We start from the raw sequence: 25,577 nt of genomic DNA on the forward strand, positions 1-25,577 counted from the left end.
ACCGCTGACACCTAATAATTATTTCATTGGTCCAAACTCGCCTTTTCGGCCCCGGAAAAAAAAGTCGTGTAACCGGATTAGCTATAATATTTGTTCCCGTTCTTCCTTTCTTAATAACATGCTTTTTCTCGCTCGCCAATCGATCAGATCCGTTCCAAGACTCAACCTGGCCCGTGTGGCCGTTGGTATGAGACAGCTCACCACCGTCAAGACCACGTCACAAGAAGAACAAAACATCTTGGTTGCCCAAAGAAAAAACAGACCATCTTCTCCACATTTGCAAATCTATCAACCACAGCTTACATGGATTCTGTCCTCATTCCACAGAATCACCGGTGTTGGATTAGCCGCCGGCTTTTACGCGGTTACGTGCACATTTGCGCTTTCTAGTCTGACAGGTTTGCAATTTGACACAGCAACTTTGGTGTCTTTGGTTGCCGGTCTCCCAGTGGCCGCAAAAGTTGCACTCAAGGCTGCTGCCTCGTTCCCATTTGCATTCCACGTCGCCAACGGTTTCAGACACTTGGTGTGGGATTTCGGCCACGAGCTCACCATCAAGGGCGTCTACAGAACAGGATACGTTGTTCTTGGATTCACCGCCTTGATTGGAACCTATCTCACCTTCTTCCTCTAAATATTATCACTACATTCAATAAATCCAACTAAAGTCTATTCGTACATCATGAAATCATTGTTGAACTTGAACTCATCGTCCACGTCTGTGGAGGCCGGCTCGATTAGCAACGGATCCGCCTCCTCGAGCAAATCAAGTTCTCCATATCCGCGCACAAGCCACTCGTTCGTCACGTCGTTCAAGTCGCCACACATGCAGCTCCCGGTCACCAGGCACACTCCACACGGGTGGAACTGTTTCTGGGTCTGTTCCTGCCGCTGTTTCTCTAGCAGCAGCTGTTTTTGTCGCATCTGCTCCGCAAGCAACATTTGTGCTTTTTGGCTCACCTCGTTCGCTTTGCTATCAGTCTTCTTCTTGCTCTTTGCAGTGCTCATCAAAATGTCCTTTGAGGACACAGATAGCTCCGAGAGAGGCCCGATGCCAACCCCAACCACCCCGGTGTTCCTTTTTTTCGATTCTCCGTTTTTCTTCACCCGCTTATTTTCCAAGTTGTAGCTTAAATTAATCGGATCAATGGTGATGGCCTCGTTCGATTCGGAAACAGAAGGCGTTCTGCTGGCCATCGAGTGCGACTCCTCAAGGTCGATCGGCTCGACACTCGATTGAAGCTCGCCCTTGGCCAGCCGCAAATTATGGATCTCCTTGTTCACTTTAGCAAGGATCTTTTTCAGGTTGTCGTTTTCTTTCGTCACGTTTTGCAGCTGCAACTTCAGGTCCAGCTGGTTGTTGGTGTAAAGATTGATGTTAGAATGGATCTGTGAATTGAACTTGAACTTTTCCGGCTTTTCCGTCTTGTCTGACTTCTTCACAGACTCGGAACTAGCCTTGTGCGCTTTCCCTTTCTTAATTTTAGGCCTCGGAGGTAGAATCCAGTTCTTAGAAGTGGTCAACACTATCTCATCCGATCCCTTGTTCGCAGCCGTTGACGTGCCTTTGCTCATCTGCACAGACTTTACCGAACTCGACGTTCCGGAAGGTTTGGGCTTGATCGCTATGGGGTGCAACGGCATTCGCGTGCTGCCAGACCCCTTTGCTTCTTCAGTGCCCGAAGACTTCTCAATATTCTGAACCATATTGCATTACACGCATAGATCCACAAAAGATGAAAAATCAAACGTCTTATACACTTGTCCTAAGATCCGCACCGTTTCCGTGGCTTCCTCAAACAATTTTTTTAAACTCTAATTATTCCAACGCTTCCATTCCACCTTTGCATAATTAGATATATTAACTCGGGAAAAATATATAAAACACCTCTACACCAAATCGATCCATATAGCCAGGAAGTCCAGTTATGCCCGCACACCAAGCTTCCATCCGGTGATGCTGACCCGCGCCACCGTCCACATGACAACAGCTAGCGCTGCTAGCGTTCCCGTGTATACCACAAAGTTCTGGTACGACTTGATCGATTGCTGTCCGATAATTGCTCCTCCGGCCGTCAATCCCGCTAAGAAAAGCAGGCCAATGACAAACGCAAGCGTAGCGTACCGCTTGCCGAAATCTTTCGTTGGAGACACAGCTCCGCAGCATGCAGGCGTCAAGCTCAGTGCAGAAGAACTGAAGAATCCGTAAACCGTGGCAAAAGTGTACAATGATGCCAAGCTTCTGGAATTGGTAGCATAGCCTAACCATAACGCCAAGTCAGAAAGCGCGATACCTGTACACATGAAAATCATCACATTAAAAGGCCCAACCTTGTCTGCAATGACTCCTGGAATGAATCTACCCAGAATTCCCACAGCATTCACTATAGTCAGCATAGTGTTACCTTGGGTTTCCGAGAAACCAATAAACACAATGAACGATGCGTAATAGGTCAGCGAGCACACAAGTGAGACCTCGATGAACGCTCCTCCCAACGTGCAGAACAGGAACTTTGGATCTTTCAGAGCTTTGAAGTCGATCGAACGTCTACTCATCAAATAGATGTTCTTCAACACGAGCTTGGTTTTCTTTCCAGGCGACAGATCTGGATCAGCAAACGGAGACTCGGGACGCAGTCTCTCTTTGCTGAGAGTGAAAGAAGCAAGAAGCAAACCGGTACAAATAAATGCCAAAATTCTCATGGTCCATTTGAAGCCCACAGAGATGTACAGCTTATTCAAGATCAATGGGTATATGATACCTCCCACAGATCCACCAAGCGTAGCAATTGCAAAAGCTCTAGCTCTTTTCTTCATGAAATAGTGTGAAACCACACCACCAAGAGGAGACATCAAGAATCCCAACCCTGTTCCTGCAATGAGTCCAAACACCAGGACAAATGATGCCACCGACTCACATTCACCTGTGGCAAATAGCCCCACAAACAGTAGCACTGTTCCCGTCATGATAGGAATCCGGCTCCCAAACTCATCAAATAGCACCCCTGAAAATATACCTGCAACGTAACTAATGCTCAAGAAAATGGAGAAAATTAACGACGAAATAGAAGACGAAACATGCTGCAATTGATGGTTATTCAGGTAGGATTGCACAGCTCCCACAGAATTAATAAGACCAAAATTGACGGTGAACCCGAGGAAAGCTCCAAATAGCACGATGTAAGCTTTCAGTCCTCCGTCAGGATACTCAATTTCGTCTTCCGAAACCGAGACCGAATCGACAGATACGTTTCTGCGGCGAAGTTCGATTGTGGTTTCTGCTTGGTATCGTTCTGCAGACTGCGAAACGTCTTTAGGCATATTAGATAAGACTTAATTTTTTGAACTTGATCGGATACTAACATAGTAGGTAAGAAGAGTTATGTGCCCTGTGTGGTGTCGTCCAATGACGGTTCGGAAAAAAAATTAAAAGTACACGGCTTATTTTCCCTTAACTCCCCAGTTGAACAACATAAGAGAAGAAAGATGAGTTTTTTGGGTGTTAAAGTGTACCGTTTCCCATTGGTGAAGTACTACTGGCCGTTTTTCGTCGGATGTAAGTATCAATTGGCAATTTTCTAACAATTTAGTTGGCCTCACTTTCTACGGAGTCGCAAAGATCCAAACTGCCATGATGAACACTTCCGAGTTCATTAACGACCCAAGACATCCAAGATTCAAGAAGGGTGACATGGAGAAGAAATAGAGACATAAATACAGATTATCTTATGAAAATGATGTTCATTTTTTAGTTACACGTTATGTTGTTCGACCGAGCTGTCCAACGCTTCTTTCAAAGTTTCAAGCAATTCCTGAGTCGGTTCCAGTCCAATGCTTAATCTGACCAGATTTCTATCGACACCCCATTGCTCGATTTCGTCGAGCTCTTGGTAATGTGCGAGGATTGAGTACGGGCAAATCAAAGTGAAATTTGTGCCGAGGGAAGGACCTTTGGATAATTTGACGTTGTTGAAGAAACAAACCGCATCGGCTTGGTCTTTGAAAACAATCGACATCAGACCACCGTAGCCGCCGTCTGCCTTCTTCAGCGCGTCGTAATGGTTTTTCGACGACATTGTAGACGGATAGTAGACTTGCTCCAAGAGTGGTGATTTCTCAAAGAACTTCAACACCTCAATGGCATTGTGGTTGATTTTCTTGGATCTGGCCTCAAAGTCACGAGAGTTACGTTCCAAGTATATTGCGTCTTGGGCCCAAAGAAGGTCCTCGAAGTTCTCGTCCAAGTACTCCTTGAACTTGGCGTAAAAGTTGGATTTTGGATTCAAAACCAACGAACCACCCATAACGTTGGAATCTCCGGAGAAAACCTTGGTCAGCGACGAGGTCACGATATCTGTGTACGGAAGAACATTAAGGTTTGTCATGTTACCGACAGTGTCGTCAACAACAACCACGAAATTGTATTTGTCACCGAGCTTTTTGATTCTGATCAAATCAGGAGTTTTCAAAAGCGGGTTGGATGGACACTCGCAAAACAGCGACAGAATTCTTTCTCCGCCCTCCAGTCTCTTCTCCAAGTCGTCAAGCGAGTCGTCGTCTCCAAATCCGTAGAAATGAACACCGGCTCCCCACTTTTTGAGAATGTTCAATGTGTCAACGTACGGGAATCCAAAACACACGGATTTGAGGTCCTTGGATTCCATGGTGTTCAGCAACAAGTGGTGAGCAGTGAAGATGGCAGTCATACCAGAGGAACACAGGTAAACGTCATCGTCGCTCAGCTCAGCAGAATGGGTAGTCGCGATTCTATGTCTAAGGATCGACTTTGCTTCTTTGGCGAAACGTAAGTCAAGGTTTCTTCCGAATCTCTCTTCGATGAACGTGGAGTATTCTTGGTTGTTTTGGAGCGAAGAGATGGAAGAGCGCGAATTTCTTCCGGAGGAGGATCTGTTGGAGTTTTGTTTGGTCATCTTGCGTTCTTTGGATGCGGTGGCTTCCAGTTTTTCACCCAACTCGTTCAGAACGTATTCGCCCAATCTGGAGGAAACACCTTCTCCGGTGTGCTGCCAGTAGGCCTTGGCCAGTGAAAACTCGGATCCGGGGAAGAAAACAACCGCGATCTGGGTCTCCACCTTGAAGGACTTCTCCTCGTCTGTCTTTGGTGGAGCCGTGCTCAACTGAAGGATACGGATAGAACAATTCGGAAGCAACGTTTTGGACTTGATGAACTCTCTGCATCGTTTGGCAACCTCGTAAGTTGGGAAAATCATGGACTTCTCGTTGTCTTTGGCATAGTTGAGCTCCAATAAACGAGATAATTCCTTCACCTTACTATGGACAAAGAACCGGGGATATCCAGAGTGCATCTTATTGACGACCCAATCCTGACCCTCTTCATACCCGACGGTGGCTTCCCATGTTGGGAGGGTCACGGAAACAGCGTGATCCGTGTTGTTGGGAATCGGTGCACCGATAGCTTGCGAAATAGGCATTGGTACAAGAAGTTAGCGAAAATGAGTAATGGAAAAATTATCGGAAAAAATTGCATTCTGGCGTTGAATGGGGGGTCTGTCCCCAAAGCTTCTGAGAATAGTTTAGCCGTGTGTAAACGCCAGATTTTTGGTTCAAAGTAAGCAGTGGGGCCGATTTGTCTAAGTAATACCGTAGATAATTCACCGTAATGACGGGATCATTCATTTTGAAAGATCCCCTGGCACTATTCGTTTCTATACTGGTGGACACCCACCAACACAACCTCCTTTACAAATCACACCGTCAATTGGCCGAATCCACGCCATCTAATAATACTGCCCTGGATAATGTTGTATAGCCTGCTAGTCAACGCTATTTTGTCACCATTTTCTCTTTCAAAATTTCTTACCTTTTCCCATGTCTACATGGAAATCCAAGCAAAACGTCGGTTTGCCGCTCTACTACAAAGATAAGCCACAGAACAACTCCTCACAGATATCTCGTGTCAGAGGTCTTTGGCGAGCACTGTCCAAGACACAAAGACTGGTGATCAAAGGGGTGGTCTTTTTCGTGGCATTTTATGCCTTGTTATCACGCTACGTTTTTCCTTCGAAAAACTCAACAGACATATGGACTGCTCGTCGAAATCGTGTCAAGGACGTGTTTCTAGAGAGTTGGAGTGACTACACCCGTCATGGGTGGGGGAAAGATGTCTATAGACCTGTTTCGCAACAAGGAAGAAACATGGGAAGGTTCCCTCTTGGCTGGATCATTGTGGATTCTCTCGATACGCTTATGTTGATGAACTGTGAAGAAGAACTCAGAGAGGCCAGATCGTGGGTGGCCAATGAGCTCAACTACGATTTCGACTACAACGTCAACACTTTCGAAACAACCATAAGAATGTTGGGTGGCTTATTGTCTGCACATTATTTGAGCGAGGATGATGTGTACCTTGAACAAGCGACAAAATTGGGAAACAAGCTGATTGGAGCATTTGATTCTGGAAAAGGTATTCCTTATGCATCGGTCAACCTCAAATCAGGAAAGGGTATACCCAGCCATGTAGATAGAGGTGCAAGTTCGACTGCTGAGGCAACCACTGTTCAATTGGAATTCAAATATCTCGCCCAATTGACCGGAGAGGAGCTCTACTGGCAAAAGGCCGAGCGTGTGATGCAATCGCTGAACGAGGCCAATCCACAAGATGGTCTAGTTCCAATCTACATCCAACCTGATACAGCAACATTCCAGGGTAAAATCATAAGACTAGGGTCTCGTGGTGACTCGTATTACGAGTACCTGCTGAAACAATACATCCAATCAAGGGAACAGGTTTACTTAGAGATGTATCTGGAGGCCGTTGCTGGAATTCGCAAGCACTTGGTTCGCTATTCGACTCCTAACCATCTGATGTTCCTTGGAGAGCTTGATCGTGGAATCGGTTCTCCTTTGAGCAACAAGATGGACCATCTGGTTTGTTTTGCAGGAGGGATGTTTGCTCTTGGTGCTACTGAGGGACTGGATTACGAAACTGCAAGCAAGCTTTCCACATGGACTGAAGAGAAGGAGCAACAGATGACCATGGCTAAAGAGCTTACTCACACGTGTTACAGAATGTACCACGATGTTCCAGGAACTGGTCTTTCGCCTGAAATTGTTGTCTTCAAGACCGATGTCAATGGAAAAGACGATTTCTTCATCAAAAATGCAGATAAACACAATCTTCAAAGACCTGAAACCGTCGAGTCGTTGTACTACTTGTACAAGATCACAGGGGATATTAAATACAGAGAATGGGGATGGGAAATCTTTGAGAACTGGGTCAAATACACCAAGGTCACCACTGGAGGAAAGGACAGTTTCCCAAGATACACATCTTTGAAAGACGTCACGATGGATCCGCCAAGAATGATTGACAACATGGAGTCGTTCTGGCTAAGCGAAACCTTGAAGTACCTTTATCTTTTGTTTGACGATGAGACCGATCCCAAGTGGGATTTGGAGAACTCCGTGTTCAACACGGAAGCGCATCCGTTCCCAAGATATTCAAAGCCACCATTTCCTACTGGCTGGAGACGTCAAGGAGAATTCGAGGGAGATGGCTCGAAACAGGAGCAGGAGATAGAGGAGCCTAAAGAGAAACCGGTGGCAGAACAGGTTGTCGAGCCTGTGGTTGATGTTCCGGAAGCCAAGTTAAAGGCCTCGCAAGATAATGCGGCTGTGGCTGATGCCATCAAGCAGAAAGGCGAGCTACCTGTGGCTAAACAACCGGTGGCCAAGCCATTGAATGAGCAGGCAGATAGTATCAAGGAGGAGATTGTGGCTGAGGCTCAAGTCTGAAACAGTGGAATACAAATCCTGTCTACCATGCCTCCGGGAATTTCCTAATGAGGTAAAGATATAGCGGAATTTTGATTTTATACAATCTTCACTGAATGGATAAACGGTTTTTTCCAGGTAAGAAAGCTCCAGAGGACGTTTGTACCACCACGCCCTGCGATCCCCGGCCGGAATCACTCCTCCCGCTGGACGTTGAGGAGTCACCCGAGCAGGATGACCCAGACGACCCTTTTGCTCCGTCCTCGTGTCCCGATGGTGGAAAACGGGCATACATGGTTCTTGCGGGATCTTTTATTGGACTTCTAGTTGATTTCGGTCTTGTGAACGCTGTGGGATCGATCCAGTCTTATTTGGCGCTTCATCAGCTTGCAGATGTGTCATCTGCTTCCAGCTCGCTAATTTTCTCGTTTTTTCTCACCATGGTCTACAACACCATTGTGTTCTCGGGAGTTCTCTTTGACGAGCTCGGATGCACCATTCCGACGGTGCTCGGGACGGTGATGCTGTTTGTTGGTCTTTTTTGCACGGGTGAGTGCGAATCTGTGGTGTCTTTTATTTTCGTGTTTGCACTTATAGTTGGCTCGAGTCTGGGCACGCTAGCAGGCCCATTGACCGGGGTCGTCAGTCACTGGTTCCTGCGTAACCGGTCCAAGGCCTTTGGAGTGGCCACACTGGGTGGGTCGGTGGGTGGTATAGTGTTCCCATTGTTACTGAACAAGTTATTCTCTACAGTTGGATTCAGGTGGGGCATGAGAATATTCGCATTTATCTGTACGTCCTTGCTTGCGATATCCAGCTTCCTGATCAAAGAAAGATACACCAACGCCAAAGTTGAAGAAACAGAGGCCACAACACCCACACAGAAGATCACACGGTTTTTCTCCAGGTTGTACGACCTGAGCAGAAAATCTGTGGATTTCAGCTCTGTGAAAGATTACCGCTTTGCATTCTGTATGGCGGGCAATGCCCTGGGCGAGACTGCATTGGGATGCTCCATCACGTACTTTGCATCGTACGTCACGTACATTGGATTCACTGAGACCACAGCGAACACAGCAATTACAGTGATGAACGCATCGGGAATTTTGGGCAGATATGTAGCAGGGGTTCTTGCAGACCGCATAGGTTGCTACAATGTCATGATCTTCCTCACTATGTTTGCGTCGGCAGTCAATCTCGCGATCTGGCTGGGATGGTCGACGTACGCTGGCAGCATCCAAAGTGTCTATTGTTATTCCGTTCTGTACGGATTTTCCAACTCGGCAGTCATGAGTCTGGGCCCTTCCTGCGTGGGCTCCATCAGTCCTACCAGAGAGTTTGGTAAACGGTACGGAACCATGATGCTGGCCGGCGGGGTGGCCGTCTTCTCTGGTATGCTCACAGCAGGAGGACTTCTGACCCACAAGTCCTTGGCCAGCTACCGTCATCTTGCTCTGTACAGTGGACTCTTGACTATTTTGGGGGTCGCTTTCTGGACCCTTAGCAGATACTTCCAGGTCGGGCTCAAGATCAATGTCAAGGTCTAAGGTTTAAAATACATCAGTCATTCGGTTACCACCTTAACTTCCACCTTGCGTTTTTTGGTGATGCTCGTAAGCGTAGCTTGTCCCTTGGCTCTCTTGGGGGCAGGTTTGGCTTTCTTCTTTTCAAACTTCGCTAGCTGCTCCTTTCTCTCTTTCTCGCCTAGCTTCTGTAGAGCAATGCTTTTCTCGATAACTTCTTTATCGTCCTTTGACTTCCCAACAAGCCATTCTAATAACTTAATGTCCTCACCAAACCCAGAATCGTCTTTAGGCTCGACAGGAACCTCCAAAATCAGAGGAATGTTTTCAAACCGAGAGTCGTTGGCCAACAATCTGAAACACTCCAGGCCCAAGAACCCCCACCCAAGACGCTGGTGCAGATCTCTGTTTGCCCCCAATGGAGCTTTTGAGTCATTAATATGGAGCGCACTCAGATACTGAGCTCCGATCTTGGTATCGAACTCTTTCCAGAACTTATCCCATGCTTCCTCGTCACGTAGATCGTAGCCAGCAGCGAAAGTGTGACAGGTGTCAACACAAACGCCGACGCGGTTTTTATTATCAACTAGTGCAATCACCTTCTGGATGTCTTCCAATTCTCCACCAACCAGATTTCCATGTCCGGCCATGTTCTCTATAACAATCTTGACAAAGCTGGTTCTTTCAATCGCCTGGTTAATGTTTGCTGCCAGTCTTTTCAAAGACTCTTCGTGATCTGATCCTAATGAAGAGCCAGGGTGGAAATTATAGTGGCCAATATTGAGTTTCTCGCATCTGACCAAATCATCGACAAAACACTCGAGCGACTGCTTGGCCTTCTCTGGATCTGGATTGGCTAGATTGATGAAATACGATCCGTGCGGCAAAACGTCTGTGCGCGGGTTGAAATTGTACTCTTTGCACAATTCAATGAATTTCGACGCGTCTTCGTCACTCACCATAGGAGAAACCCATCTCTTAGGATTTTTCAGGAACAGCGCAAATGAATTGCTGCCCACGTTCATTGCGTTCGTTACAGCGTTGTAAATTCCGCCGCCCATGCCGACATGGGCACCAAATTTGTTCTTGAATCCAGTCTCACGAATGAATTTGAACGACATGATAGTTGAAATAATTTTTCAGGCTGCTGACTTAAAGATCTGACTCAAAGGCTGGGCAAAGGTCCAAGATGAATAATTGCTGATGCTGTTTCGGATATTCAGACGTTTCAGAGGAACCTCCACGGGCTCAGAGATCGCCTGGATGATCTTGAAGTCGATCCGAGAAGCTGTATCGGGTTCCAGCTCTCGCAGGTTGAAAAATCGGAGTATAGCACGAGTATTCTCAAAATCAACCGCGTACTGCAAATGACCGTCTGGCGAGCTGATGTATACGCGGAAATCGTCTCTGATGAGTAGTTTGTCGCGTAAATTCTGTACCACTAGATCAGTCGCGTCCGGAAGGTAGCCGATTATTCTAGCAGTCACCACCACGCGCTCTTCTTTCACGGATTCCAGCTGGCTGAAATCGATCTTGACGGCAGGGGGTGCTTTTGGTTCTGGTTGTGGTTCCGGTAGGCCGGTACTAACGCTGTGTGCAATTTTTCGACCAGATTGCTGGCTGCCCAGAACTGTTTCCAAAACCGCGTCTGCCGGGACAAAATTGGAAGCCTGCTCTTTACGAGGAACTTTGGTTTGGAGTTTCTTTTTCGGCAGTTCTGCAGGAATGACTGGCTCAATTGGCTCAGGCTTGGCGGGATGCGCCTCCTGGAACACCTCAGGGTCCTCTAGTTTGTTGTGTTTTCGTGATTTTTTCAGATATTCGCTAAGCTTGTAACGCGACTCTAGTTTTGGCAGCAGTAGAGGTGGAGCGTTTTGACGGACCCTTTTCAGGAAGTCCTTGAGAGCAGGATCATTGGAAAGCGTTTCGGCGATATACGTATTCGTTAAAAGTTGTGGACGTCCTTTTTTAAGCTCAAATTTTGTTTGGTATATGTTTACCTGCAAGTCAACTTTCAAGAGGATCATCTCGTCAAAGGGAATATCGCACGGATTCAACGAGGGTTCTGGGAACGGTCTGATAGAGCGCATCTGTTTGAGAAGCGCTGCAAATTTTTCCTGGTGCACATCAACGCCCACAATCATGTCTTCTGTCGCGAAATAGCCAGTCTTCAAACGGAATCGATCTTGATAGAAACCTCTCTTAAACAGCTCCTCTGATCTGGTGAAGTCGATCATGTCAAGCTGGACAAAATTTGATCTCTCTAAAAGAGAATAGCTGCAAAGTACCCCATAAAACAAATGATATTGGTTCGCCTTCGGGCACGGGTGGGTGAGCTCAGAGATACTGATGGTCATATAAATAAATAAAACAAAAAAAAAGTTGATTTATTTACCATGAGACCTAAGAAGTCGAAACCGGTTCCGTCCGAGCCAGACTCGTCTGAAAGCCTATACATCCGGGCCACAGAAGAGGAAGAATCGGGTGACCGTTGGCTGGGTTCTGACCTTGCGAAAGCGTTGAGATTTTACCAAAGAGCATACTCTTTGTATCTGGAATCAATTAAGCTCCAACAGGACTATCTGGACTCGAGGTATAACGTTTCGCGACTGCTCTTCTATGTTTACGAGAATTTTGTGAAGAACGACGCCGTTTTGTTGGATGAGTTTGAAAACTGCGACGAGGCACTTGCAGGAGGAGCTGCTTCCGTGGTCAGGCCTCTGGATCAGATCATCTCTGTTTTCCAGGAATCGATCCAGATAGCAGAATCTGTGAGTGCTTTTCCGTGGGATCTGTACTACAATGCAGTCTTGTGTTTCCAAGACTTTATCGAGGATCTGGAGAAGAGCGACAACCAGACTTTTGGCGATATTGTTTCTTGCGCAGTCCAGAGTGTTGAATATCTGGAAAAGATCTTGGAATATCAGGTTAAGGAACTCGAGTCACTAACAACGGGCTCGGAAATAGAACAACCTACTCAACAGCAAGAGTACGAGACTCAGGAAGAGGCAATTCTCCCGTCAACAGCGTTGGAGTCCTGCGCCACGGCATATCGAATCATAGGGTCTGTGTACGACTCTGCAAAATCAGAGCACGAAAAACAAACGGTCGAGTCACAGTTTGGCCAGTTTGTACTTATTGTCGACCAAATAGTCGCTCAGTTAACGCAAAGCTACAGCAGCTCTAATCTGCTGCCACCACTATCGCCAGAGGACCTAACCCAGGTCCATTACGCAAGGCTTGGCTACGAATCTTCCAAGGCAAACAACTTCGAGACCCTTGTTCAGATCTGGAACACTGATATGACCCTGGAAAAGTTGCTTTTGGAAAACGAGAGCTACAGGACCTTCTTGGATAAGTCGGCATTATCACCGGTGGAACTTCGCACTGTTTTAGCAGCCATTAGTAGTCGGTACAAACAGGGCTTTGACTTACTGAAAAGCGAGTTTGACAATTCAAAACGAAACCTGTCTGCTAGTTCACATCTCGGAAGCACGATTGCTCAGATCTGTTCAATCCTCATTGAACGCGCTGATATTGACCTTGAGCGCTCGAAACTCGATGTGGTAGATGAAAAATCACGTTCCATCTTAGCTTCAAATGCGAACAAGCTTCTGAGAAACGCAATCACCTACGCTCAAATGTCCGGTGGTCTTCGAGAGAGCGCTCTAGAAAAGTTGGCGAGAAGAAAGAAATTGAAAGAAGCATCCACGCGGTTATGTCTTTTAGAAGGTAAAGACTCCACCGAGGAGCTGGACAAGATCGTGGGTGCAACTTTCTGGCCAAGAGAGTTGGCAGAGATACGAGAGCTTGGGATATACTGACATAGACAATGATGGACTTAATTTTGAAAGGAAACGCGTAAATGGTTTAGTGGTAAAATTCGTCGTTGCCATCGACGAGCCCCCGGTTCGATTCCGGGTTTACGCATTTTTTTTTGCAATTTTATTTTTTTAAACTATATGTCCAAGGTCCAACTGCAAGAGCGATACAACAAGTTCAGCAAAGCAGCGAAGTTCAATTTGAACTCCGAGGAGCTCTTCTGTGTCTGCAGGAGTGTTGATGATGGAGAGTTGATGGTTGCGTGCGATGGATGTGACGAATGGTTTCATTTCCGGTGCATGAAGCTTGATTCCAAGTACAAAGACCTAGTGAACAATTTCTACTGCATTTTCTGCAACGAGCTGTTCCACAAGGGGTCTACCTTATGGAAGAAGAAATGTCGCCTGGAAGGATGTTATAAGCCGGTGAGGATCGACAATAGCACGCAAAAGGTGAGTAAGTACTGTTGTGACGAGCACGGTGTCGAATACATGCAAAACGAGTTGCTGAAGAGGTTCAGCGAGTCTACCAAAGAGTGCAAATTGTCAGAGCCAGAAATCGTGAGTGTTATCACTCAGGTGGATAATTTTACCGAGTTCCAGGACTTGGGCAAGGAAATGCCAATATACCAAGGAATGGACGTCGACCTGCCCGAGGACAAAGCGCGTCGTCTGGACGAGCTAAACACTGAACTTGCGGAGCTGAAACAACTGGAACAGTTGTACGTCGCCAAGGAGAAATACATGGTCAAGCTGAAAGAGAAGATTAAACTCATCAATGAAAAATTGGCTGGGTCAGAGACAGGCGCTCAGACAAAGAAAAGTAAGAAACCAAAGGTTGATGTCTGTGGATATGACTCGCGGTTGATCATGAATAACGAAAGATGGAGTGAGTTCGAAGGCTCTGATGAGTACAAGAAAATGTTGCAAGATGTTGATCTCGGAATGAGCGATGATCAGTTGAAGTCCGCCTACGAGGAGTCCCAACCGGTCTTGGGGCTCTGTATGGTGGAAAAGAAAAAGTGTATCAAGCACGCTACATGGTTCAGTATCCAATACGACACAGTGATGCTAAAACTAAACGAGATTCTATACAAAATAGCCGAGGTGGAAAAGACCAAGTCTAGGCTGGATCGCGAGTGGAACTTGGAGAAAATTGAACAACAGTCTATTTAATACAGTACATGGGTTACTCCTCTTCATCATACTCCCTTTCGTCTATGTGTCTAGGCCGCCAAATCTCCACCAATCCGTCCTCTGCGCAGCTCACAACCACGTTGTCAAGTTCAGGGTGCCAATCAGCTTCGCAAATGCGGCCGGTGTGTCCTCCGTGCATAAATACGAGACATGGATCAATGTAATCGCCCTTTTTCTTCTCGTACTCTTTTAAATCGAACTCGCCGTCTCTAATGTTGGAAAGGTTCCAGACCAAAACTCTTCTGTCACTCGACGAAGACAGGAGCAAGTTATCGCGAAACTTGAGATCGACCACGGACCCAGTGTGACCGTAAAGCTTGCGGATTGGCTGGTCCATCAAACGCAGATCCCAGCAGTTGACAAGGTTATCGGAGGATCCAGTGGCCAACAGAGTTCCAATATCCTGTTGGAAAGCGACCGAGTTAACAGGGCCGGAGTGTGCGTTAGCGATCGAAATGACCGGCTTTGGGGACCGTAGATCGTGGATTTGTAAAGACAGATCGTCGCTCACAGACGCAATGACTTCGTTGTATTGCTTATTCCATGCCACGTCGTTCACGATAGCAGAATGGGTCTCAAATACTCTGGCTGGCGACTCGGACCCCATATTCCAGAGAGCTACCTTATGGTCCTCGGAACTGGACAACAACTGGTTCTTCGAGTAGATTGGGTTCCATTCGAGTCCGAAACCTTCCTTAGTATGGAACTTAAGTGTTTTAACAGAATTTCCGTTCAGATCGTAGATTAACACATCTCCGAAGTTAGTTTGAGTGGCAACAAGTCCAGACTCCTGGTTAATCCGCAGCTTGTTGATTTCTCCAGGATGTTCCCACTCGCGTTCCAGCTTGATCTGGTTCTCCAAAAATGCGTTCTTATCCTTGGCCTCCGCTGTTGGTAACCGGACGGAGTACTGTCTTAGATAATTTTTGGACCCATCTGAGGTGTGGGTTCCGGCAAGAAAAGAGGCTGTCACTGAAACATCCTTCTTTTCGAGGCTCTTGAGCCATTCGACGGTCAGACTTGGCCATTGCAACGAGTACGAATAAATAAGGTCATAGAGCATGGGCGAGGTCTTTTTCCATATTTTGAACTCCTCGTTGACCAGTTTTTCGGAAACCTGGTACTTTTCCTTGACGGAAACGGCTATTGAGTGTTAGGTTAATGGCATTCTCCAGTATTCTTACCTTTGGGTTCGGTTTGCACAGAAGTCATACTTAACAAGAATAATTTCTCCTCTACAATTAATTTACACAGAGGTCGTGTGGCCGCACAATTTTCCCCAAGGTGAATTAAAACGGTAGCAAGATGGGGGCAGATTACGAGGAACCAAAACGGCAGTGAATAAACACAAGAGTTGGGATCTAATTGGAACAAAGCTATTGTTTGGCCAGGTGGGAGATTCTTGAAATTTGGGCCGAAATTGGCCAATTCGTTTGACCTGTGCCTGTCAACGCGGTTGGTGCTTGATTCCAATCATCACTTGAAGCGCGCTAGCCATCGGTCTCATCGGCAGAGCAATGGAAGAGCCTGTTTGACAGCCGTTTCAGTGATTTATCGGTCTCTTTTGATGCATGGGATGGGTCGCGCAAAAACAGAACGCGCTTTATCCTGGTTGCAAGGGGTCGAGGATCCAGAAAAAAAAAGGTTGGGTGCAAACCAGGGTTCATACTAGCTCTATCTGATGAGGGGTTTAGCGCTTTCAGAGCCCATCATGATCCCGAGCCCGTCTGCGAGCTTCCCGCGTTTTTGCGGCCATTTTTGGCCATCTCCGAGTCCAAAATTTAAAGGTATCCCATAATCAGGATTTGTTTACTGACGCGTCTGGTAAAAAACTATATAAGGGCTTTGTAGGGCCCAGCAAGAAATAATTTTAAGAAAAAAACTTCTTGTCTCTTAATCATGTCTGTGCAAGAAACGCCTTCTAAAGTTACCGCCAACGCTCTCTCTACCCTCGACCTCTCTTCTGCCGACAAGAAGGATCTCACCGCCACCCTCACCGCCGCCGCCAAGGCCAAGGCCGCCGCTAATGGCGTTGAAGAGGAAAAGGTTCAAGAGGAGATTTCCGAGCAGGACAAAGAACACAAGGAATTCTTGGCCCAACACAAGGTCCACAGACACAAGTTGATGGAATTGGAGAAAGATGAACCTCTTTTGATCGAGAACAAGAGAAGATTTGTTCTTTTCCCAATCAAATACCACGAAATTTGGCAAATGTATAAAAAGGCTGAGGCTTCTTTCTGGACTGCAGAGGAAATTGACCTTTCCAAGGACCTGCACGACTGGAACAACAGAATGAACGAAAACGAAAGATACTTCGTTTCCAGAGTCTTGGCTTTCTTTGCTGCTTCAGATGGTATCGTTAACGAGAACCTTGTTGAGAACTTCTCTGCCGAGGTCCAGATCCCAGAGGCCAAGTGTTTCTACGGATTCCAAATCATGATGGAGAACATCCACTCCGAGACCTACTCTCTTTTGATTGATTCCTACGTCAAAGACCCTAAGGAAGCCGAGTTCCTTTTCAACGCTATCGAGACCATCCCATGTATCAAAGAAAAGGCCGAGTGGGCCATGAGATGGATCAACGATGAGGAGGCTTTGTTTGCTGAAAGACTTGTTGCATTTGCTGCCGTTGAGGGTATTTTCTTCTCTGGTTCGTTCGCTTCTATCTTCTGGCTTAAGAAGAGAGGTTTGATGCCAGGTCTGACCTTCTCCAACGAGTTGATCTGCAGAGACGAAGGACTGCACACCGACTTTGCATGTTTGCTTTTCTCGCACTTGAACAACACCCCTCACAATGACATTGTTCTCAAGATCATCACCGAGGCTGTTGACATCGAAAAGAGATACTTCACCGATGCTTTGCCAGTCAACTTGCTCGGAATGAACTGTGCTTTGATGTGTCAATACGTCGAGTTTGTTGCTGATAGATTGTTGCTTTCCCTGGGTTGCAAGAAGCACTACAATGTCTCCAATCCATTTGACTTCATGGAGAACATTTCTCTTGCAGGAAAGACCAACTTCTTCGAAAAGCGTGTTTCCGACTACCAAAAGGCCGGTGTCATGGCTAAGAATACTCAAGAAAAAGCCGACACCGAGACCGGTTTCACCTTCGATGAAGATTTCTAATGAGTATCACGCAACCTCAACCATTAATGTATACTAGAATGTTTTTTACAAATACGTGCAAGGATGTAGAACATGATTTTCTTGTGAAAATATTTCCCTGTGTTAATGAACATAGATTCAGGCAACAGCCAACCACCCAGTAGCATGATAAAGCGCACATACAAGGATGCCATTAATGCGCTGAATTCTTTGCAGTCCAACTTCGCCACTATAGAAGCTGCTCGGTTGACCGCTGGCGCCAAAAATGCTGTTTTGATTCCTGAGATGATCGAGTGGACAAGACGGATTGGATACAAGCCACAGGATTTGAACAGGCTCAATGTCATTCACGTCACGGGAACCAAGGGCAAAGGATCTACCTGTGCATTTGCCACCAGCATCTTGAACCAGTATCGTTCTCCCGTTCAAGTTCCTGGTGCCAAGATTACTAAGATAGGTCTCTACACTTCACCCCATCTTAAAAGTGTTCGTGAGCGGTTAATAATCAACGGAAAGCCCATCAGCGAGGCTCTGTTCACTAAGTACTTTTTCGATATCTGGGACAGACTCAATTCGACTTCTTCGGATCTGGACAAGTTCCCTAATATGGGTCCAGGGGTGAAGCCAGCATACTTCCGGTTTTTGACCCTGTTGTCTTTCCATGCATTCTCCAGTGAAAATGTTGACACCGCCGTTTACGAGGTGGGAGTTGGTGGTGAGTATGACTCCACCAACATATTTGAGAGTCCCACCGCTTGCGGAATAACGTCTTTGGGAATTGACCATATTGCGGTGTTGGGCAATACTCTAGAACAGATTGCGTGGAACAAAGCTGGAATTTTCAAGCCAGGAGCAGCCTGTTTCAGTGTGGAGCAGCCTGAGGAGGCTCTGAATGTGATCAAGCAGCGTGCGGTCGAAAAGAAGGTGGCTAGCTTTGAAGTTGTGGAACAGCGTCCAGACTTGGCCGAGGTGAAGCTGGGAATCAACGGTGATTTCCAGCGCCAAAATGCCTCGCTTGCTGTGCAGCTTGTCAAGGCACATTTGGAGAAACTGGGCGTGGAAATTGGAGCATGTGACGTTCTCCCTGAGGAGTTTGTCACCGGGCTGGAACAGGCTTCCTGGCCTGGAAGATGTCAGATCATCAAGGATGACAAAAGAGAAGACCTCACCTGGTACATCGACGGTTCACACACTACCGAGAGCATTGCTAGTGGTACTGCGTGGTTTGCAAGTGTCACGAACGACACTAATAGAAAAGTGTTGCTCTTCAACCAGCAGACTAGAAACGTTGAGAGTTTGTTAGAAGAGCTGCATTTGCAAATGCAAAAGTCTGGCAAGAAGTTTGACAACGTCATTTTTAGCACAAACGTGACGTTCTCCGATGGAAAGTACAGCGATGACTTGGTTTCGATCAACGTGTCACAGGAGAAAGTGGACACCATGGAGATGCAGAAGCAGATGGCAGATATCTGGAACAAATTCAGCAAGGAGTCCCGCAAACATCTCTTCCACGATATTCAAACAAGCGTTAATTTCATCCGGACACTGGAAGGCCCGCTGGACGTGCTTGTGTGCGGATCCCTCCATCTTGTTGGTGGGTTCCTGTTGGTCCTGGATAGCAGTAAATAGATTTAAATAGGGCTGCACAGCCGTGGAAAATTATAAATCAGAAAATGCTCAATCGCAGCGTCATTGACGAAAGGGCGATATATACAAAGCGAGCCCAGGACTATACTGAATTAGTCAAACAGTTCACCGATCCTGAGCTTCGCGATGTGGGGAATTATCGCATAGGAGACGAAATAGGAGCTGGCGCGTTTGGTAAGGTGTATCTTGCGTATCACAAGTTTTTAAGGGTCAAGGTTGTTTTGAAGAAAGGCGAACGCATCATTCCTTCAGGCTGTAATGACAACCTTATGCGTGAGTACTATTACATGAAAGAGTTTTCTGCTCACCCGAACGTTACGAAGATGTATGAGCTCATTTTGACAGAAACAAATGCTTATATGGTACTGGAGTACTATCCGGAAGGCGACTTGTTTGAGTATCTGACCCGGCACAAAAGAATCTCTTTAGATGAGAGCTTGAGGATCTTTGTTCAGCTGGCCTCGGCCGTTTTTTACATGCACCGCAATGGATGTTGTCATCGAGACCTGAAATTGGAAAACGTTTTACTCGACAAAAAGCATAACGTCAAACTATCGGACTTTGGATTTGCGCGCGAATGCTCTTTAGTCCAGCATGGATCCAGAGGTCTCCTCACGGAAATATGTGGCACCAGTGCATACATGGCTCCGGAGCTGCTCAAAAAACAGCCATACTCGGGAATAAAGACGGACATTTGGGCGCTGGGAGTGATATTGTACACACTAGTATCGGGCGAGATGCCGTTTGATGACTCCCTCTCAGAAGACGATCTTGTTAGCGCGATTTTGGAACAAGAGCCGTCCTATAATGACCAGCTATTCGGATCAGATCTCGTACAACTAGTGAAGTCGATGCTCACGAAAAACCCGGACAAACGAGTTTCCTCTTTGGAGGAGATTTTGCGCTCAAATCTATTACAACCATATGGGGCGCAGAGGCAGCTGGAGCTGATCAACAAGCTAATTTTTCACCACGATTCCCCTCCAGAATATACACACAGTGACAAATATATGTTGAAGGAGCTAGCCAGTATTGGCTTTGACAAAGAGTCTTTCAAACGCTCATTCTACGACGAGCAGATGGACCCCATCAACGGATTTTGGCAGCTGTTAAAAGAGAAGAACCGCCGCAAAAGCCGCAGCAAACGCTTAAAGAATCGAAGCAAAAGCATGCTCAGACTCTCAACGCCAAAACCCTTTGCAGAACCCAAACTCACTTCGACTCCAGAAAAGGTGCCTCCTCCTGCCACAAAACTTGATTCTGAGCCTGTTTCCACGCTCACAAGTCAGACGCTTACCAATAAGCCATCTAATGGCGACTGTTTCCAAAAGTCACACCGATCCAGTGCTTCTGAGCAGCTCAGTGTAACCAAGAGGAATCATACATTTTCTTTGAAGAGACTCTTCGAAAAAATTGGACGCCCGAAAGATTCAGATTCGGTTTTGAAACTCAATACGGAGCCGTTGAACGAGCCGGCTAAAGAGCAGGTGTCCACACGGAGCAAACGTTCAGGATCTCCCAAGTCGCAATCTTCGAAACCTGTTTCCGCCAATATTGTTGTGATAGAGCCCCAGAAATCGACCCCAACACGAAGTGGGCCTACAAGTCCAGAGAACGTGACTAAAGCTGTTCGACCACAATCGCTTATTTCATCATATTCCGTTCAGACCACTTACTCAGAAACGTCGAATGGATCTGGCTACGTGACCGGAAATTCCACAGATACTAATCAAAACGCTACAGCCAGCACCTTCATGATGAACGGACATTCTATGTCACACGTCTCGACGTCTACGCCGTCTGCAAGACCGCAGTACTCCCGCGTCGCTAGCGACTGGTCGGTGAACTCGAAAAACGTTGCATCGCAACCTGCTTCGCCGACCTCTTCATTCACGACCCTGTCAAGAACCAATTCTCTGGAATCATCTTCGCGCTCGGTGCGCGGAAGGCCAAAAAGACGCAAGGGAAGCGGTCTTTTTGGAAACTCCACGTCCAACAACTTTTTAACCAAACGTGGAAAGTCGCCATTACAATCGAAGCTCAACGCTAAATGGAGCTTTGGTGGGGTCCAAAAGACATCAAAGGAGAGTCGACGTGGGAACGATACAAAGAACCGCCAGCAGGTTATTGAGGAAGAGGCAGAGGACGAGGATTCTCAAGCGGAGCTGCTAAATGAAACAGAATACGCAGACGGAGAGATGGAAGAGGAGGAAGAACTAGGAGAAGTGGATTCTGAGTTCGAAAGGTCCGAGGTCCATGATGTTGCGGAGCGATTCGCCAATTATAAGATCGACCAACCCGTGGCATAGAGATGATTTAGTGTTAAAGATCTATCATAGAGCGTTAGAAAAAAAATGCGTAAACCCGGAATCGAACCGGGGGCTCGTCGATGGCAACGACGAATTTTACCACTAAACCATTTACGCAGTACACGGTGGATTTAGGAACGTCAGTGTACATAGGTCTATAATTTACTCTCCATGAAGATTTCAGAGTAGCTCGAATCCAATCGCAGTAGCCGTTGGTATTTGCTGGCAGCTGAATCTGTAAGCGATACTTTGGACCTAAAAAGATCGTAATAACCAAGAACCACAAGCTGTATCGGGATTACCAACGTGAGTTTGGTGAGTGTTTCTCCGGAAGCTGTTCTGCCATTGCTGCTCATGAGCCCGAGGAGCTCGTTTTTCTTGTTTAAGAGAGCCCCGCCAGATGATCCTGACCAGCAGGAAGAGCTACTGACTGTTAAGCACTGTATTTCTTGTTGGATGTTTCTGAAAAGGTGTTTTAACTCCACCACAGAATTGATACAACCACGAGAAATCAGTGGATGCAAATGAAGGGAGTCGCAGAAAAGTCCGTATGCAACCGACTTTGTGCGCATCAGTCGTCGAGAGTTGTCTTTCAAATCAAGCAGGATCTCCAAACTACTGGCGGCATTGCTGATTGTCAGCTCGTTTGGTAGCTTGGCAACGGAATCAAAGGCGAGGTTCTTTTTGATAAAGCACAAATCACATAGCTGACCATCAAACGGTACTAGCACATCAACGCCAGCAACCAGTTTGCCCAACTCAATGGTATTCCCACGGTAGTGTAACGCCAGATCCTGTGCTAACTGGTTCCCTGAGAATACAACATGGCGATTGGTTGCAATCATATTATCTTTAACGATGACACCGCTTCCCCAGTATCTTGTCCCATCTAGCTTGCCGCTTATGCCAACAACAAACGGAAACTCGTTTAGAGGAGCCATTGTCGGTAGTTGCGCCGAACATAGTCCAAATTCTGCAAGTTCTCCATGACTCAAGCTCAGTACTATCATTAAATTTCCCTGTCCATCAAGCTTTCTCAGCACTCCCATCACTACTCCAATTATGCTACCATCAACAGTGACCACACCACCCTCCATGTTCTCAAGGTATTTCAAGTCGCTCAAATAAACTCCCCCCTTTTTATAGCAGATGGTGGCTGTGCTGGTATAACCATGGAAAACATGACTAGTAGAGCTGAACGGAGAAGCCTCAAGCAAACACTCGTCACCTACTTCAACTCTATCCGATATGCGACTATAATTGCCCTCGAACGCGAGCCCGCGGACCTCCGCGACGACAAAGCGGCACCTTTCAATGTCCTCGCCAGTCACTGTGTCGACCTTGAACCCACCCATCGTGAGATGAGCAATTGACTTTTCGTCAACATCCACAAACTTCGGGCTGTCGCATCTGATCCAGCAAACCGGGTCCTTGGACTCCAGCGCAATGTAAACATCGATTTTCTTGTCCCCTATCAGCACATTGTTCGGTAATGCGACTAAAGTGACTACCAATGTTTTGTTCCCAAGTTGAAGTATTAGACCCGATAACGTGCACAACAAACTCTTTGTCGCGCAGTCGCTAATTCGCACGATAATCGAGGAATATTTTGTCTCCATCAATATCAATCTTTGTTTAATTAAAATTTAAGATTAATTAATTCGAATAGCTTTATCGTATCACATACAAAAAAAGAAGTGTTACAACTTCATAACGCGTTCAGTAACAAACCTTTGAGCTCTTTCTTGAATTCGTCAAGCTCATCAGTTTTGATCGGTGTAGACATAGATAATGATGGATCGTTGTCTTTTCCATCAAAAGTCTCGTTCGTGGTTTTTAAGTTCCCAGCACAAAGTTTCTCCAAGGTTTTTTTGAACTCTTCCTTGTCTTGATTCTCATGGGTAGTCTCAACAGAGTCGTGCTCTCTCTCTGGTGCATCACCCTCAAAGACAGTGATCAGATTGAAGTTAAGTCCACTACTATGCCGTTTTTTTGGAGGCGGGAACTCTCTCTCGCTCATTTGTGGAGACACAACTGGACTAGGTTTAGCTGAAACTTCAGGAACGTTGACACATTCCATCAATCTGTTATAGCTTTCGACAAGATCGCTGATGAAAGTCCCAATTTCAGCTAGATCATCGGGAGACCCGGATTCGTGACATTCAAGTGCAGCCAACCTATTGCTAATGACATCCACTTTGCGTGTAATCTCATTATACTTGAAGTCAGATCTCACAACAGGCACCAAACTGTCAAGCTCGTGCGATTGGAAATCGTTCATTAGCTCCAAACTTAAATTTTCTTCCAAAGAGATCAGTTGCTGTAGAACTTGTACAATTAAGATCAAGCGTGTAGGCAAATGAAGGTGGCTGGGAACAAGGTTTCGGCCAAAGACACGAGAACACATATGGATAAACTGTAGGTTATCATCTTTTTCTGATAAGCTTGCATTCTCGGCCAAAGAGAGCAAAGCACACAGGAAGACTTTGCGCAGCAGCTTGAAGCATTGCACTAGTCTGACAGGACTAGTAGTCAATTGATTGGGCGAAGGTGCTGAAGAGCTTTGAGATAGAACCGGATTTTTCAGTGCCACGGACTCACTTGAAACAGATCTTAATCGTAATGGTTTCAATCGCGATGGTTTAGGACTCGAGTAAAAGTCGTCACTATTGACGAGTCTCAAAAATTTGAAGTCTGGGCCCATCAGATCCAGCTGATATATATCCAGATACTTATGGAAGAAATCGAAGTCCACAAATGGAAGAAGAAAGCGTAATTTGGATCCTGTTGTTAAAAGTAGCACATTCATCGTACTGTTAAAAAGGAGTGGAGAGATTGACCTTTGATGCTCTTGTTTCTTGCTTGAAAGTGTTCGTGCAGGTCCCGAGTCAATTGTTTTCAAGCTCATGGAGATTCGTTGATCCAACACATGGCTCACACAAAGATATTTGGTTAACTTGTTGATCGCCAATTGAAGATAAATCTTGACGGCTATCTGCTTGTTGTTGTAATCGTGGAGCAGGAATGCGATTGAAAGAATCACAGCCAACTTCAAACAGGCTAAACGAACGCTATGCAGGTTTTTCTTCACAAAGTGAAGTAATGCTAATGCTAGATGGAGAGATTGGTGAGAATGAACATATCGACGGGAAATAAATTGTGACACGTCCAGAATCACTCTGTTTTGATTTTCCGGAACAGGGTCAACATTGTCAGTTGAGGTCATAATACTGGAGGCAATGATTCCGAATTTGAACTTGTCAAGCGCTAATTGAACGTGTTGTTGTAAGCCCTCGTATTTTTTCAAATAGTCTTCGAGTAATTGATCATAAGTGACCATGGAAATTTGTTTCTCATACAACGGAGAAGTGAGAACAGAAGAGAAGTTTGAGCCTTGAAATCGGATCGTGGGTCCACTGTTCGTTTGGCTGAGCGTGCTGGAGCTCCAATCTGGATGGGTATAAAGTTTATGCTTAGCATCACTCGACGACTCGGCCAGGGTCTCCTCAAACCCCCAGTCAGCCAGTGATTCAACAGTGGACCAAAGCTTTGGGTCTCGCCCAGGCCTGGATATTCGGGCGTCCATGTTGGTTCATAGGAAGAGGACTGTATGTGGTAAACGGACAAGAAAATAAAAACAAAAGTAGCCGCGCGTGATTTACCGAGCGACGCGTCGGGAATTACTGTTTTTTCTGATCAATGTGGGCAATTACTCCATGGTGTGAGTAGAGTATCCAGTGATCACATTCGTGCTGTTTCACGAACATGGTTGATGTCTGAAGAAGACTCGTACGATTATTATTAGCTCAAAACACCTATGTGGATACTACCCCGGTTCAAGTTCCGGAAAACTGCCTTCTTAGCTTAGTGGTAGAGCGTTGCACTTGTAATGCAAAGGTCGCTAGTTCAATTCTGGCAGGAGGCATTTTTTTTTTAATTTTTTTTTATTACTCCTCTTGATGTCGCAACGCGATTTTCGCCAGAAACAGGCTGCCACTATGAACAGTCTCGCAAGCCAGGATACGATGCTTGCCTACGCGTTGAGTCGTCAGTTTGAATCGATTCACGGACTGGAAATGAAAAGATTTCCCACAACTGTCAAGCAGAGTGAACATCAACTTATACGATACCTTTGCAGAAAGCCGCCCGTAAACGATGAACACTAGCATGCGGGTGCAAGAAGTTGCACCTAGTTTTCATTGAGGATATATCTATTTATT

At 46.2% G+C, this 25,577-nt stretch overlaps 21 protein-coding genes across 21 annotated transcripts; 12 read left to right on the forward strand and 9 right to left on the reverse strand.

The window, feature by feature from the left end:
* Positions 1-118: 118 nt before the first annotated feature.
* OGAPHI_007203 (uncharacterized protein) lies at positions 119-634 on the forward strand (the record flags this gene model as incomplete). Its single annotated transcript, XM_046208574.1, has 1 exon — positions 119-634. The coding sequence occupies one exon, from the start codon at positions 119-121 to the stop codon at positions 632-634; it is 516 nt and encodes a 171-aa protein (XP_046057709.1).
* A 35-nt stretch (positions 635-669) lies between these two features.
* Positions 670-1,707, reverse strand: OGAPHI_007204 (uncharacterized protein; the record flags this gene model as incomplete). Its single annotated transcript, XM_046208575.1, has 1 exon — positions 670-1,707. One exon carries the CDS (start codon positions 1,705-1,707, stop codon positions 670-672), a length of 1,038 nt encoding a protein of 345 aa, XP_046057710.1.
* OGAPHI_007205 (uncharacterized protein) lies at positions 1,376-1,702 on the forward strand (the record flags this gene model as incomplete). The annotated part of the gene is made up of 1 exon (XM_046208576.1): positions 1,376-1,702. The coding sequence occupies one exon, from the start codon at positions 1,376-1,378 to the stop codon at positions 1,700-1,702; it is 327 nt and encodes a 108-aa protein (XP_046057711.1).
* Positions 1,708-1,926: 219 nt separating the features above from the next.
* Positions 1,927-3,321, reverse strand: OGAPHI_007206 (uncharacterized protein; the record flags this gene model as incomplete). Its single annotated transcript, XM_046208577.1, has 1 exon — positions 1,927-3,321. One exon carries the CDS (start codon positions 3,319-3,321, stop codon positions 1,927-1,929), a length of 1,395 nt encoding a protein of 464 aa, XP_046057712.1.
* Positions 1,982-2,209, forward strand: OGAPHI_007207 (uncharacterized protein; the record flags this gene model as incomplete). The annotated part of the gene is made up of 1 exon (XM_046208578.1): positions 1,982-2,209. The coding sequence occupies one exon, from the start codon at positions 1,982-1,984 to the stop codon at positions 2,207-2,209; it is 228 nt and encodes a 75-aa protein (XP_046057713.1).
* A 431-nt stretch (positions 3,322-3,752) lies between the features above and the next one.
* OGAPHI_007208 (uncharacterized protein) lies at positions 3,753-5,453 on the reverse strand (the record flags this gene model as incomplete). Its single annotated transcript, XM_046208579.1, has 1 exon — positions 3,753-5,453. The coding sequence occupies one exon, from the start codon at positions 5,451-5,453 to the stop codon at positions 3,753-3,755; it is 1,701 nt and encodes a 566-aa protein (XP_046057714.1).
* On the forward strand, positions 4,138-4,808 carry OGAPHI_007209 (uncharacterized protein; the record flags this gene model as incomplete). The annotated part of the gene is made up of 2 exons (XM_046208580.1): positions 4,138-4,262; positions 4,397-4,808. 2 exons carry the CDS (start codon positions 4,138-4,140, stop codon positions 4,806-4,808), a joined length of 537 nt encoding a protein of 178 aa, XP_046057715.1.
* A 397-nt stretch (positions 5,454-5,850) lies between the features above and the next one.
* On the forward strand, positions 5,851-7,776 carry OGAPHI_007210 (uncharacterized protein; the record flags this gene model as incomplete). The annotated part of the gene is made up of 1 exon (XM_046208581.1): positions 5,851-7,776. One exon carries the CDS (start codon positions 5,851-5,853, stop codon positions 7,774-7,776), a length of 1,926 nt encoding a protein of 641 aa, XP_046057716.1.
* A 95-nt stretch (positions 7,777-7,871) lies between these two features.
* Positions 7,872-9,302, forward strand: OGAPHI_007211 (uncharacterized protein; the record flags this gene model as incomplete). Its single annotated transcript, XM_046208583.1, has 1 exon — positions 7,872-9,302. One exon carries the CDS (start codon positions 7,872-7,874, stop codon positions 9,300-9,302), a length of 1,431 nt encoding a protein of 476 aa, XP_046057717.1.
* On the reverse strand, positions 8,402-11,736 carry OGAPHI_007212 (uncharacterized protein; the record flags this gene model as incomplete). Its single annotated transcript, XM_046208584.1, has 5 exons — positions 8,402-8,698; positions 8,793-9,254; positions 9,332-10,375; positions 10,517-11,539; positions 11,674-11,736. The coding sequence occupies 5 exons, from the start codon at positions 11,734-11,736 to the stop codon at positions 8,402-8,404; spliced, it is 2,889 nt and encodes a 962-aa protein (XP_046057718.1).
* On the forward strand, positions 9,477-9,740 carry OGAPHI_007213 (uncharacterized protein; the record flags this gene model as incomplete). Its single annotated transcript, XM_046208585.1, has 1 exon — positions 9,477-9,740. One exon carries the CDS (start codon positions 9,477-9,479, stop codon positions 9,738-9,740), a length of 264 nt encoding a protein of 87 aa, XP_046057719.1.
* OGAPHI_007214 (uncharacterized protein) lies at positions 11,675-13,102 on the forward strand (the record flags this gene model as incomplete). The annotated part of the gene is made up of 1 exon (XM_046208586.1): positions 11,675-13,102. The coding sequence occupies one exon, from the start codon at positions 11,675-11,677 to the stop codon at positions 13,100-13,102; it is 1,428 nt and encodes a 475-aa protein (XP_046057720.1).
* A 138-nt stretch (positions 13,103-13,240) lies between these two features.
* On the forward strand, positions 13,241-14,275 carry OGAPHI_007215 (uncharacterized protein; the record flags this gene model as incomplete). Its single annotated transcript, XM_046208587.1, has 1 exon — positions 13,241-14,275. The coding sequence occupies one exon, from the start codon at positions 13,241-13,243 to the stop codon at positions 14,273-14,275; it is 1,035 nt and encodes a 344-aa protein (XP_046057721.1).
* Positions 14,276-14,288: 13 nt separating this feature from the next.
* On the reverse strand, positions 14,289-15,963 carry OGAPHI_007216 (uncharacterized protein; the record flags this gene model as incomplete). The annotated part of the gene is made up of 2 exons (XM_046208588.1): positions 14,289-15,439; positions 15,954-15,963. 2 exons carry the CDS (start codon positions 15,961-15,963, stop codon positions 14,289-14,291), a joined length of 1,161 nt encoding a protein of 386 aa, XP_046057722.1.
* A 232-nt stretch (positions 15,964-16,195) lies between these two features.
* Positions 16,196-17,422, forward strand: OGAPHI_007217 (uncharacterized protein; the record flags this gene model as incomplete). Its single annotated transcript, XM_046208589.1, has 1 exon — positions 16,196-17,422. One exon carries the CDS (start codon positions 16,196-16,198, stop codon positions 17,420-17,422), a length of 1,227 nt encoding a protein of 408 aa, XP_046057723.1.
* OGAPHI_007218 (uncharacterized protein) lies at positions 16,643-17,496 on the reverse strand (the record flags this gene model as incomplete). The annotated part of the gene is made up of 2 exons (XM_046208590.1): positions 16,643-17,337; positions 17,478-17,496. The coding sequence occupies 2 exons, from the start codon at positions 17,494-17,496 to the stop codon at positions 16,643-16,645; spliced, it is 714 nt and encodes a 237-aa protein (XP_046057724.1).
* Positions 17,497-17,539: 43 nt separating this feature from the next.
* Positions 17,540-18,187, reverse strand: OGAPHI_007219 (uncharacterized protein; the record flags this gene model as incomplete). Its single annotated transcript, XM_046208591.1, has 2 exons — positions 17,540-17,860; positions 17,948-18,187. The coding sequence occupies 2 exons, from the start codon at positions 18,185-18,187 to the stop codon at positions 17,540-17,542; spliced, it is 561 nt and encodes a 186-aa protein (XP_046057725.1).
* OGAPHI_007220 (uncharacterized protein) lies at positions 17,567-19,030 on the forward strand (the record flags this gene model as incomplete). The annotated part of the gene is made up of 1 exon (XM_046208592.1): positions 17,567-19,030. One exon carries the CDS (start codon positions 17,567-17,569, stop codon positions 19,028-19,030), a length of 1,464 nt encoding a protein of 487 aa, XP_046057726.1.
* Positions 19,031-19,074: 44 nt separating this feature from the next.
* OGAPHI_007221 (uncharacterized protein) lies at positions 19,075-21,357 on the forward strand (the record flags this gene model as incomplete). The annotated part of the gene is made up of 1 exon (XM_046208594.1): positions 19,075-21,357. One exon carries the CDS (start codon positions 19,075-19,077, stop codon positions 21,355-21,357), a length of 2,283 nt encoding a protein of 760 aa, XP_046057727.1.
* A 155-nt stretch (positions 21,358-21,512) lies between these two features.
* Positions 21,513-22,976, reverse strand: OGAPHI_007222 (uncharacterized protein; the record flags this gene model as incomplete). The annotated part of the gene is made up of 1 exon (XM_046208595.1): positions 21,513-22,976. The coding sequence occupies one exon, from the start codon at positions 22,974-22,976 to the stop codon at positions 21,513-21,515; it is 1,464 nt and encodes a 487-aa protein (XP_046057728.1).
* An 89-nt stretch (positions 22,977-23,065) lies between these two features.
* OGAPHI_007223 (uncharacterized protein) lies at positions 23,066-24,943 on the reverse strand (the record flags this gene model as incomplete). The annotated part of the gene is made up of 1 exon (XM_046208596.1): positions 23,066-24,943. The coding sequence occupies one exon, from the start codon at positions 24,941-24,943 to the stop codon at positions 23,066-23,068; it is 1,878 nt and encodes a 625-aa protein (XP_046057729.1).
* Between the last annotated feature and the right edge of the window lie 634 nt (positions 24,944-25,577).

This window comes from Ogataea philodendri, assembly GCF_020536065.1.
Source record: "Ogataea philodendri strain CBS6075 chromosome Unknown scaffold12, whole genome shotgun sequence".
Lineage (NCBI taxonomy): Eukaryota > Fungi > Ascomycota > Pichiomycetes > Pichiales > Pichiaceae > Ogataea > Ogataea philodendri.